The 12,985-nt window shown below is 51.0% G+C and overlaps 1 protein-coding gene across 1 annotated transcript in view; it reads right to left on the reverse strand.

Moving 5' to 3' along the window:
* Positions 1–4,804: 4,804 nt before the first annotated feature.
* Positions 4,805–12,985, reverse strand: part of LOC149362880 (zinc finger FYVE domain-containing protein 21-like) — a 35,654-nt gene continuing 27,473 nt past the window's right edge. Inside the window, exon 6 of the mRNA XM_089573309.1 lies at positions 4,805–6,227. Coding sequence (XP_089429435.1) covers positions 6,186–6,227 — 42 coding nt within the window. The 3' untranslated portion in view covers positions 4,805–6,185. The remainder of the gene's footprint in view (positions 6,228–12,985) is intronic.

Consider the following 12,985-nt stretch of genomic DNA (forward strand, 5'->3'; position numbering starts at 1 on the left):
CGAAAAAACAAACAAAAACAAAAGTGACTCGAGACGAATGAATGAGTCCTCACAAATGCGCGCGTGTGTGAACAAGGGTGGTGGGTTGAAATGCTTTTTTTTTTTTTTTCAGGCTGTACTTTAAACACGAATACGCCTCTCCGGGAGTAAAAAGAAAGTATAAGCTGTCCTCTAGCGCACTCGCTCCCTTTCATACAAGAGAGTGCGCAAGAGGAGAAGCGCTCCATTTTTACTTTTTTTTTTTCCGTTTTAGAGTGACAGGCGCTCCAGGAGAAAGAGGCACCTAAACGACTTCGTGCCTTTCTCCTGCGCGGGTGTCAGATTGTCTGAAGTAAACTTTGAACCAGTACGCATGCGGTCAGGCGCCGCACGGCGCCAAGAATTTTTTTTTCGTTTTATATTACGAAGTTTTTTTTTTTTCGAGGTTTCTGTAAAGGCCACAGCCACTTTCAAGCTACACTCTTTTTATTTTTCTGGCCTGTGGCCTATCACGAACATTGTCTGCGATCAGAACAAACTGTCACTCTCTCTTACTTCTGCGTCGAGCTGCGATCCGCAGTCTTCCGGGTCGCAATACCCTTTTTCTATGGTGCTATACATCGCCGTCTGCATGTTCGATAATAACCTAACGGGACACTCAGGACCAACTGAAGCTAGCCTTGACTGATGCAGTGCCCTTATCTAATGACGAGGCTCTCTTCACCGGGAATGGCGCTCTCATTAAGAGCTAGAAAAGTGCGAACAATTAAGGACAGATGGCGCCACAATCGGTCCCTTGCACAAGTGCACAGAAATGATGTTAGGCGTTTTTTTTTTATCATTCAATGAAACAGAAAATGAAGGGTTACGTGCAAATATTAAGGCAGCTTTTGAACCAGAAAGGCGAGTTCACTTTATCGCACACGAACATAAAAACAAAAGCTAAAAGCCAAAAATTAACCGCAGCGAGGCTCTGACACTCGATGTCGCCACCGCTCCAGCAATGCAAACGTTTTTCGCCGTCGAACAAACATGAACGGAGTCACAAAAGGACTTCCTATCGGCCTGTAGACAAAACGAAAACCTCGTACAAATACGCTCAGTGAATGTAGTACGACAAGATGGCTCCTTTTGGGAACTCGGACAACCGTTAGCGGCGCTACAGTTCTGCACTAAGCAGACGACCCAACAGCGACATGGGGCGGCCTTCTGCAGTGCACGGGCTCCGAGTTCTCTGCGCATGCGCTGTGAAAACGAGCGCTAGCACTGCGCACGTACGTTCCAAACATGGACTGGACAGCCTATCTTCCACAGGTCCCTACCGGAGTTAAACCTCCATATAACGAAGCTGTCAACAACAAAGTCGCAGACGACGAATCAGACGCCATTCCTAGCAAATCGTAACCTTATGCACCAAACTGCTAGTGAAATTACTGAAATTAGAAAACAACGGCTATAACGAAGCGATTCCAGCGCATCACGAGATCCGCTATGAAGTTTAACAGCGCCCGACCAAAAGGAAGGCTGACTGCCACCGTAACGCCCACGTCAGGCATGCACAAACAACACGTGACCATCGACCGGCCAGCCCCGCGATAGTGCTTTCAAGCAGCGCAGTCCCGGATAAGCAGGCGCTCCTGTAGTACTACACGAACCTTTATCAGCGGTGGGTGGTACCCAGGGCATTGTTTGTGACGTGAGAAATGGAAAGGCCAGCAGTTTCTCCATCCCGACGTCTCGACGCTTCGACTGCGCCTTGACAAGAGGGAACGACCTTCGCAATGACAGACACGGGATGGAGACCAGATAAGCGCTCTCTGGTACTGCCTTATCTGTCGCACTGGAAGAACGATATCACCGATCGGCATTCGGATAGCAAGCGCAGGCTCCACAAAGGCTGCGAGCGTCACATCGGTAAAAACAACAACAAAAAGCCAAGAAGGCACCCATGTCTCTCTGAAGGGGAGGAGTCCGTTCAGTTTCCTTCTCGTACTTGAACCCGGTCAATCTGACCACAACAGCAAGAACCACGGCTTTGCGGTCTTCAGTAAAATTATGAAATAAAGCAACAATTATTACGGAGGTTGTGTTCACTGGCACATAAGCGACTAAGGCTATCATGCGCCAAACTCGAGGTAAGTTCTGTTTGTTCTGTGAAAGAGAAGGAAGAAGTTATCAAATGTAACTTATTTAGGAGCTTTGATTCGTTCAGAAACTTAAAAACAGAGGATGCAACAACTCTCTCCAAGGACCAAGACTGGGTGAAACCGGATGCGCTCATCGTAAAATAGTTTATGGTTTCTGGTGGTTTAACGTCCCAAAGCGACTCAGGCTATGAGGGACGCCGTAGTGAAGGGCTCCGGGAATTTCGACCACCTGGATGTTCTTTAATATGTACCGACATCGCACAGTACCCGGGCCTCTAGAATTTCGCCTTCATCGAAATGCGACCGCCGCGGTCGGGATCGAACCCGCGTCTTGCGAGTCAGCAGCCAGCACCATAACCACTGAGCCACCGCTGCGGTTCGTAAAACCGTGAGATATGTTTTTTTCTTAGTGCGTCGAATTTAGGAGATAAAATAAGATGCGGTTCGTCGTGACCACTTGTCTGCATAGCTCGTGTGTCGATTTATGTTGCTTCGTGAGAAAAAATTAAGGTGTGTGTAAAGTGCGCTTGTGCAATGCGAAGACAACGGATTTGAAGCGGTAACATAGTTTCACTGTGGCTGGGACGTACAAGCGTAGACGCATACAGGACCAATAGGGTGCGTATACGGCGCATGCGCACTGACCACGTGCGCTGGCCCACCTGGCTATAGTGTCCATGCCCAGCAGGGATAAGTCTTAACGCTAGTACGTTTCCGCTACAGTGAAAGTGTCTATGGGCTGCAAGCAACAAAGGGCTTGCTTGGCCTATACATCGTACATTACCCGAGTAATTCCCCTTTCGAGAGTCTCGTTGATGCGAGCCCCCGAACTAGAGTGGAACAGCGCAAACGAAGCCGGGTCGAGTACTTTTCACGGCCCCGTTTACGAGCCCCTTCATAAACACGAGTTGAAACACCCCGTTTAACTCCCGACGCCGGCGTGAACTTATTTCCGCCGATAAGGTTCAATGCCAAGCGAGCAGGGGGCTCCGGTTTATGGCGGCAATGAAGCGCGAATACAAAAACGATTAACACAGGTGACTCAGAGAGTGACGGTTATATGCGATGAATAAGGCTAAAGGGAGAAAGAGTTCATCGAACGCCGACAGTTGCTCGAACCTGGCGAACAAGGTCGCACGCTCACACACCCGAAAACAGGAAACGAGGAAAACCGCTTCACGCGCATGCGCCAAAGCCATGACCACGAGGGGGGGGGGGGGGGGGGGGGGCTGAAGACAGGTTCCAGCTCCGAGGCGCCAAGTGCAATATGGGCGAGTCAAATGGGAACAAAACTGGCCGGCAGTCGAAGAGGCTGCAGACTGCCTGCACGTCGAAACCTGCCAAAATTAAAAACGATAAAGGTAAGAGAACTATGGCGAACGACTCCGGCACATCTGCCTTCGATGTATGCGAGAATGAGAAGTCGTAGCGGGTCGATGTCACACACGTACACACATAAACGAGGAAGCTAGCGAATCTTTAAAGGGCCACGGACCACCCCAGCTCAGCAGACACTCTCTACCTCTCTTTCAGCGAGCCTCCTCTCCTTCCATTCCCTCCTCGAAATTCTTCTCTCCCGCTCCTCGTCGAGTAGGCTCGGCAAGGCAAAATCACCCCTTCCTTCTCCGACGTAAGCCGGAGGCGTGGTGTCTGTGGAGTGCGTCACGGGGCTACGTCATGGCCCCGCCTTCAATAGAATTCTTTTCTTGGTTTTTGCTGCTGGGGCTGAAACAGCGTCGTCGCATTTTCTCCGCACACTGAACGATCGAGAGGCGCGATCGGCTCGACCACCTAGACTTGTTAGCGAGCGCACCCTTTCATACATCTGTTTGTCATTCCCAGTTAGCGAGCCACCTTTTCATTTTTTTTTTTTAGGCCTCCCCACCGTTTCACGAGCGGATGGGCGGAAGTCGTTTCTGTTCGAAACACACGGCGAAGTGCGGACCCGGCAACCGCCCGTTTGCTTTTCTTCATGTGTGTTTGTGTTCTGTGTGTTTGTGTCTTTTCTCCGCTCCGAAGCCCATGTCGTTCATTGGAGTCAGGGCGTACGCAAGATGCATGGAGGATAAGCGGTGTCTATGCGGAGCGCTCAAGTGGACGAGCGAGGGAAAGGCTCTGCTGCACTACTAATTAAAACCTTGTTTTGGGGGGCTCGCATAGAAGAAAAGAAACTGAGAAGGGAGCGCGCACGCAGAGCTTCTCGTGACGTGATCACGGCGGGGGGGGAGGGGGGGGGGCGAACCAACTCCCTCAGTTTTACTATTTTTTACTTTTTATGGCAAGGGTTCAAGGCTGTCGCCGCACGCTCCCTCCGCAGTTTTTTTTTTTTTTCCTTCATGCGGGTTTGGAGGCATGAGCCAGAACAGAAGGCGCTGCGGAAAGCCTTGTGCAGACGACGCGACGCCAAGGCTACGCCCAACCTTCTCCCGTCAGTCAGAACGATGCACCAATGGAGTGCCTTTAGCGAAAGTAGCCACCCTTGACGTCAGCGGGGTGCAGAGTAGTGGGCGGGGCCCGTTTTTGAAGGAAGGAAAGAACGAACGGGCTTTGATTTGAATTTTCGCAGCTTTTCGGGGCGCGCATGGCTCTAGTATTTTGCAGAGGTTATCTTCGATGCCTCATCTATGCAGTGGGCTTGTTTTTCAAAAATGTCCGGACCCTGGTCAGTGGCCCTTTAAGACGAAGCTTGGAAAAGTATACCACCGCTACAGCATGTCTGCGCAATCATCCCGTATAGGCCAATGGCGACAGGTCTGTCTCTATCTGAATGCAGAAACCCACAGCTGTCTTTGATCGAGTGGGGGCTACGCACTGCTGGGACGGTATACGCTTGCGGCCGCATTCCTTCGACAACACGACGAGTGCCTGTCGAGCAACGGACGACACGGAAGTATAACAACGCGCACAAGCTCCCAAAAGGGGCATCCACGACATCCTGTGCACTGCAGCTGAGTTCGTTGACGGGAGCGACGCAGCGTCAATGCTCGAGGAGCTCCGAACCGCCCCGACTGAGGAGAAGAAAAACATCACGCGTCTACGCAGTCCCCACACAAAAGGCCGTCCAACCCGACCTGGAGCCGAACAGGAAAACGCCAGTGGTTCCTTCGAAGCAAACGCCAACGAGACCGCCACCGTATACCATCCTGTCGTCCATTCCAGCAGTCGCTCTTCCGAGCTGCACTCGATACGGAAAACGAAAGAAAAAAAAATCAGGTCAATGAAAGAAGACGATTTGGTAACACCGGGCACGATTATGAGGTAGAGTTTAAAACCGTCGCGTTGTTGCTCGCGAAGCCAAATGCTACAGGGCCAATACGGCATGCGCGAGTCAGTTGGCAAACAGTTACGTCGGCATGCAAAAGTTCCATGGGAGACGCGTAGTAACTAGTCGCACGGTCCGGGTTCCCGCCGTGCAACTCACCGGAAATGAACGCACACGCGTTGTCCACACATAAATATCACTGGTCGTAACGTACTTCACCGGTGCAATGTCTGTATTATGTATTCTCACCACTTGAGGATCCTATCCGTTGTGGCGCACTTAATTCAGTCTAAATCAGATCTTGGCTGTAAAATCTCGCCACACAATCGAACACAAGTGGAACAAAATAATTTAGCCTTCCTGTCCACCCGAACCGCTGGAGCTGCGGCAACATTCAAAAGATTCCACGGCTCTGGACGCAGCATGACATTAGCGATGGCCTCATTTAGCTAAAAGGGTAACATACAGTAACGATCGGTATAGGTGAGAAATAAAAGAATCGAACCTGGTCGCCCAGCGAACAAGGCGACGTTCGTCAGCTGGGGAGAGGGGGGGTGAGGAGGGCCGCACACCCTTCGCACAGAGCCAATGCAAGCGGTGCGCCTGGTCAAGAGGTGCTATACAGCTGAAGGGTCTGCACCTTGGGGCACAAAGCTACACAGGTATGTACAGGCCCGCGCGTAGCTGGGCGGTGATTAAGGCAACGGTGACACCCTCTCCTGCGTGGTAGACAGAAGAAGTGGTCAGCACGGCATCAGCGGCAGCATCAGCAGGCGGCTGTCGCCCGACTCCTCCAGTCAGTCCGGCGAGGTGTCCGGGCTGTGGATCATCCGGAAGGCCTGGACAGAGGAGGGGGGGGGGGGGGGGGGGAAGAAGGCGGGAACGTCATCGCCAAGCACTTTTAGCACCGAACACGCGCGATATACTTGTCGGAAAGACACGGCAGACCGCGGGAACCCGGTCCCCGCAATCGCGTATATATCGCCAGAACGTACAGGGTGTTTCGCCTAAGATTTTACACAGTCTTTTTTTTTTAATCGGCTTTTTAGGTTAAAAAAGCTTTCTTTTTCTTTTTTTTTTTTCACCATAACGTGGTAAGTGGTGTGATACTATCGTGGACAGAAGTTTGCGGGACAGGAGTTATTGGAAAAACGATCACTGTTTAGCTCCACCTCGCTACCCAGTCGCCTGATATTGCATGAAGGTATTGAAGGCCTAAATGCTCCTTCCTCTGGTAACAATATCAGGCGACTGGGTAGCGAGGTGGAGGACGTTTTTCCAAGAAATCGCGCTGCAAGCTTTTGTCCCCGAGAGTACATCAGAATACACCTAAGACATAACAGGCTGCTTAATCAGTTTTCAATAGTTAACTTTTTAACTATTACCGTCAGGATCTTCAATTATTGAGACGCGTGCAGCCCACCGTAATTAATATCCATATCAGTTTTTAGAATTTCAAAAACACGGCTACCATAGGCGCTGTGGCCCGACAAATTTTGGCCATTTCGACGAGTTACGTACACTGGAGAGGCTAGTTTGCCTGCAAGCCTCTAGAAAGCGCATGTCTTTCGGTGGAATGTAGCCAAAATTTGTCGGGCCACAGCACCTATGGTAGCCGTGTTTTTGAAATTCTAAAAACTGATATGGATGTTAATTACGATGGGCTGCACGCGTCTCAATAATTGAAGAGCCTGACGGTAATAGTTAAAAGTTAACTATTCAATATTAGTTAACCAGCCAGCCAATTAGCACATCTCAGCTGTATTCTGATGTACTACACCGCTGACAGTCCAATGCCGAAAAAAGCGCCCTTCTAACTTAAAAGGCGTATATTTAAAAAACTGTGTAAAGTTATGAGAAACTTCTTGCACCTTGTACACATTGCACCTTGTAAAAGGTTTGCTTCCGCTAAACCCCTCGGATAATCAGGCTGTAATTTTGCCGCCTGCGGTGGCACCTGGTACTTTCCTGGTTATGTTAAAAACATAAGAAATCTGCATCGTCTGCAGCTACGAAGAGCCAAAACAAGCGGCACACAAAGCAATGGTTCTGCTTCATCTCGCTTCTTCCTTTGCGTATAAGCTACCTCTGGTTTGGTTTGGTTTGGTTTGGTTTTTTAACGTCCCAAAGCGACTCAGGCTATGAGAGACGCCGTAGTGGAGGGCTCCGGAAATTTCCACCACCTGGGGTTCTTTAACGTGCACCGACATCGCACAGCACACGGGCCTCTACAATTTCGCCTTCATCGAAATTCAGCCGCCGCGGCCGGGATCGAACCCGCGTCTTCTGGGTCAGCAGCCGAGTGCCATAACCACTAAGCCACCGCGGCAGCTCCCCCTTGTTTTGAATCTTCGTAGCCGCAGACGACTAAGATTACTAATAATTCTGATTTAATCAGGCCATTACCTCAGTCAAACATAATCTGAAAAAAAAAAAATTAACAACAAATGCCGCCACGCGCGACAAATTACACCCGCCGCAGTGGCTCAGTGGTTAGGGCGCTCGGCTACTCAGCCGGAGTACCCAGGTTCGAACCCGACCGCGGCGGCCGCGTTTCGATGGAGGCGAAACGCAAGAGGTGCCCGCGTGCTGTGCGATGTCAGTGCACGTTAAAGATCCCCAGGTGGTCGAAATTATTCCGGACCCATTCACTACGGCGTCTCTCATAGCCTCAGTCACTTTGGGACGTTAAACCCCAATAAACTATTCCATAAATTATTCCGGAGTCCTCCACTGCGGCACCTCTTTCTCTCTTATTTCACTCCCACCTTACCCCTTTTCCTTAAGGCGCGGTTCAGGTGTCCCCCGAGAAATGTGAGACAGATACTGCGCCATTTCCTTGCCACAAAACCAATTTTCATTTTCAAATTACAGAACGAATATGCCGGCAGTTTAGAAAAGAGAAGCCTTTTACAAGGTGCAATTAGGGATGCGAAAGTCACGCCAGTTAAAGATGTGGCCAAACGCCTCCCGCGCACGGGCAGTGATATGCGTGCGGCCAGGCAGTAAACCGGTGTGCTAAAAACGTCTGTCTCAAGCGCTGCCAACTCCAAAGACATCCTACTGCAAGGCTCTTCTGCGTTGAAAATGATCCCACCGACGTTGAAAAAATGTTGCCGCAGTGTACTAGGTGCATCCCGGACGAGGAAGTGCTGGCAGCAGATGATAACGTTAGATACAATGTTAAGACTTATGCTAGACATAACAGGGGATTTTACCAGACGATGTCAGTGCACGTTGAAGAACCCCAGGTGGTCGAAATTATTCCGAAGACCTCCACTGCGGCGTACCTCATAGCCTGAGTCGCTTTGGGACGTTAAACCCCAATAAGCCAAACCAAACTTTAGCAGACAAACGAGCTGTTGTAGTGACCTGTCTTCTGCTGCAAAAAAAAAAAAAAAATGACTCCGGAAAAACATGAACTACGGAGTTTTTTACCGAACAACCCGATATGTACCTGAGTGAACACGAAAAGTATCGTCCGATGTTTTAACCCTCGAACTGCAGAAAAAAACAAAACCAGAAAAAAGAAGGGCCCTATAGGTATAAGCCACCACGTTGAGTGAGGGCTGTAATGAGACGCCACTATTGATCACCGAGCCTGCCTATGCGCGGGGAGCGTCGCGGAAAATGTTATATCGGGTGACTAGGGAGCACCTGATACAACATAACGAACACCGTAAACTCGCGGGCGCCGCTATTTGCCTGGGCCACAGGTGGCCGGCGACAAACATAACGGCGCGCATTGCCGCTTATTGTTCGTCCCTGTTAAGCGTGAACAACAAAGCACAGGAGCTGCGAAGCAAAGCACTTTCTGTGAATTCTGGAGGGCATGAGAAAAAAAAAAGGAGAGAGAGAAAACCCGTTGCTTCATCTGTATAACGGACAAAGGCGAAACACGCCGTGACCCCCCGGAGCACGTGCTCGCGACCCGGGCCGTCGCCTGACGTCACAGCACGCGTCGCAGAGAGAGAGCCCGATCGAGTTCTTCGCGCACACTGGGCCGAGAGGGCGACCGGGTCGACACGGTTCCCGGAAGGCAAAGCGGGGCTTCCTGGGAAGCCACTTATCACCGAGCAACCTCTTTATTACCGCCACAAGCGAGCGCGCTCTTTCTACCAGTGATTTCATCCCCCCTCCCCCTCCTCCTCAATTAGGAGGGGGCGAACAACGGGCGAAAGAAGATAGGCGACACAGGCGGAACGAGCGATGAGACAGATACGAACGGCCGGAAGCAGCCTGCGAACGTGGCTCGTGGTCGACGGAGGCGAGGAGTTGCGAAAGCGCGTTCCTCTGCCACCTCGACAGCGCGGAAGCATGCCGCGGTGCAGAGTCGGAATTGGAGCGTTTTGGCAGACTGGTACCGGTGTAGTTTCGGTACGAAAGGGGACAGTATAGGTTCGCAAATAGGAACGTGCGCTGTTGTTACTCCTAGACTTCTGAAGTTTAATATGCCTCGCGGGAATTATCCGCCCAGGGAGAGACTATTTAGACCAAAAGAAAAAAAGTATGCCTTTCATGCATACATCTGGAGGATTTTTTTTTTTTTAAAGCCGGAAACGTGTTCCTCCTCACAGTGCACTAACCTGTGCACACCGTAATGTCAGGAATAACAAGTGCAAAAGAAGGGACAAGAAGTTGCCGGACACACATCGCTGACTGCCGGCTCTTCTATTTCGCAAAGAATATGCAAACAAAAGAAGAGGGGAACAAAAGAAAACTTGCACTTCTATGTATCGTTATTTCTGTTCCCCGCTCACTTCATATATTCGTGGCTAAGCGCTCGCGCACGCACACGCACGCAGAGAGACTTTTTTACTCTTCCAAAGGCCGGGGGAGGGGGATCTCGACATCTTTCAGCTGTGCGGCTAGTAAAAACATACCCGCAAGAGGCTTCCCCAACTGTCCTACGATCGCCATCCTTTGCGGATCTGTGCCTGGAATAAACCAGGCGCCCGTGTGCTGAGCGACAACAGTGCACGTTAAACATCCCCAGGTGGTCGAAATTATTTGCGGAGCCCTCCACAACGACACCTCTTTCTCCCTTTCTTCTTTCGCTCCTACCTTCCTCCCTTCCCATACGGCGCGGTTCGGGTGTCCGCCGAGATATGCGAAACAATAAAGGATATTCAAAATTTCGCAAGTGCGCTTTTCCACATAAAATTGTTGCCCGAGACACGATGGCTGACCATGCGTTTCGAACTTAAAGCAAGAAAGAGTTTTTTTTTTTTTTTTGGTTTCATTTCTCCAAAATGCGTTTCTTACATTTTGTCCACACCCTTAGCGTCTGTCCTGTGCGCCACGCAGTTTTTTTTTTTGAATAGAGAAGTGGGCTGTCTTGTCTTTGTTAACATAGTTACACGGGAAAGCGCATTTGCGAAATTTTAAATATCCTGTATTACTGCGCCGTTTCCTGTCTCCAAAAACAATTTTTTCTTCCGACATGACTGAGAAGTACCCACACAATGGTGTACCTCATAGCACCGCGCAGCCGCGCAGGCTCCACGACTGGCGACACAGAGGCGCACAATGCTTCTCTTCCTTCTCTGTCGTCCCTCCAACCAACACGCGACCAGCGTTGGTGCGGCGGCCATGACGCAACCGGGAATATATTTCTTCGCTGTCGTGATGCATGCGGAGCTAAAGTTTCCTCAGGAGTTATAACGTGCACATGCGAAAGGGGCCCTTACGCGTTGCTGCAACACGTTTCCGTTCACGAGCGTGTTCGGGCTGCTTGCGACAGTCCCTGCAAAACAGCGGCGGCAACTATATCGACGGCCCAGACGGCACGCCCTGCCGTGCACCAGCACGCAACGGGGGCTCGCTCCCTTCCTTACGGCAACGCGGAACGCTCCGTTTTTCCCCACACCAGCCTCGTTTACATGAACCCGACAGCGGCGGGTCGAGTCAGGGGATCGAGTTGAGCAAGGTCAGCCCAACTCGACCACCGCGTGTTTACATGAACTGGGCTTTAGCGAGTCGAGATAGATGGATGGATAGGAGCGCCCCCTTTGAAACGGGGTGGTGGCAATTGCCACTATGCTCAGCTTTTCTTTCTTTATTAGTTTCTGTTCAACCGTGTTGTCAATTCTCATTAAGATCCGCCACCTTCTTTACCTACGGTTTCCTACAATTCTAACCTTATTCCACATCTCTGATTTTCAGCCGCCAATCCTCCAATCGCTTTTTGCTAACTTCCACTGCAGATTTATTTACATGACCATTGTTATCTAGGGCCTCTGTTAGGGCCTCTGTTAGGGCCTCTGTTAGGGCCATTGTTATCTAGGGCCTCTTCCTGAGGCCCTAGGGCCTCCGGAAGAGTGACTGTGCCTGCATCGACATCCGGATGGATACCATCACATTAGAGTATGAGGTGTTCAATTGTTTTCACAGATCGACCACACACTGCATATGCGTCATCTTCTTCGTTAAATTTCTTTTTGTAGCTGCGCGTTCTAAGACACTCTGACCTAGCTTCAAAAAGTACGGCACTGCAACAACAAGTAGGAGACCGGTTCAACTGCAGCGACACCAAGCGTCGAGCAGCGCAGCGGGTGAGGGCAGTGGCAGCCTCCAAGATTGCGGCACGGCACTGCTGTGTCGAAAGAAGCGAAAGACAGGTTTGCGTCTATCATCTCCCCTCTCATTAACCAGACTCTTCGACTCTACCCGGTTTACATGCCAACTGCCGTTGGAGTGGAGCGAGTCAACCCACCCCCTGCAACGGAGTTGACTGGACTCGCTCCCTCGACTCCCGGATCCGACTCTGCCGCATTTACATGAACCCAGTAACCGGTTTTCAACTCAACTCAACACCGTGATGTAAACGCCGCTACGGTTGCAGAGCAGGGGTAGATTGATATGTGTAGCCGGATGGTGCGAAATACGCGGGCACAAGAGACCGGACAGCAGGAGACACGGGAGGGTCAAGGTGCTTGGTTTGGTTTGGTTTACGGGGTTTAACGTCCCAAAGCGACTAAGGCTATGACGGACGCCGTAGTGGAGGGCTCCGGAAATTTCCACCACCTGGGGTTCTTTAACGTGCACTGACATCGCACAGTACACGGGTCTCTAGAATTTCTCCTCCAAAGAAATTCGACCGCCGCGGCCGGGATCGAACCCGCGTTTTTCGGGTCAGCAGCCGAGCACCATAACCGCTGAGCCACCGCGGCGGCGGGTCAAGGTGCAACCGAATAACGCGTCTCGTGCATGACAAAGGACTGAGCCCGGTCTGCCCTTTCTTTTCGTTTTTTGTTCGCCCCTACGAATGCTTCTTCGTACGTAGGTAAAGAAAACTGCCACCCTATAGCTGCTCGTACTCCTCAAGGGAGGGGGTGTGGCGCACAAGCGATAGCAATAGCGGTACAAAGCCAGCCCGACACACCGTAGTGGAAGCGCCCTCAACGTTGGGTCACGTCATCCCCCATCCCGGCTCAGCCTCGAGGCATAACGCCCCCTTCGTGTCACACCTCTGCTTGACACTTCCGTTAGCCAGCAGACAATGCAGAAGCGCACGGTTTCAACACGCTACACAAGCCAACGCAGAACGGAGAAATTGCATCGCACAAAAATTATGGCCCTAACACGCCACCACACC

The sequence above is a fragment of the Amblyomma mixtum genome, chromosome 2 (assembly GCF_055824585.1).
Source record: "Amblyomma mixtum isolate Tamu chromosome 2, ASM5582458v1, whole genome shotgun sequence".
In the NCBI taxonomy this organism is placed as follows: Eukaryota; Metazoa; Arthropoda; class Arachnida; order Ixodida; family Ixodidae; genus Amblyomma; species Amblyomma mixtum.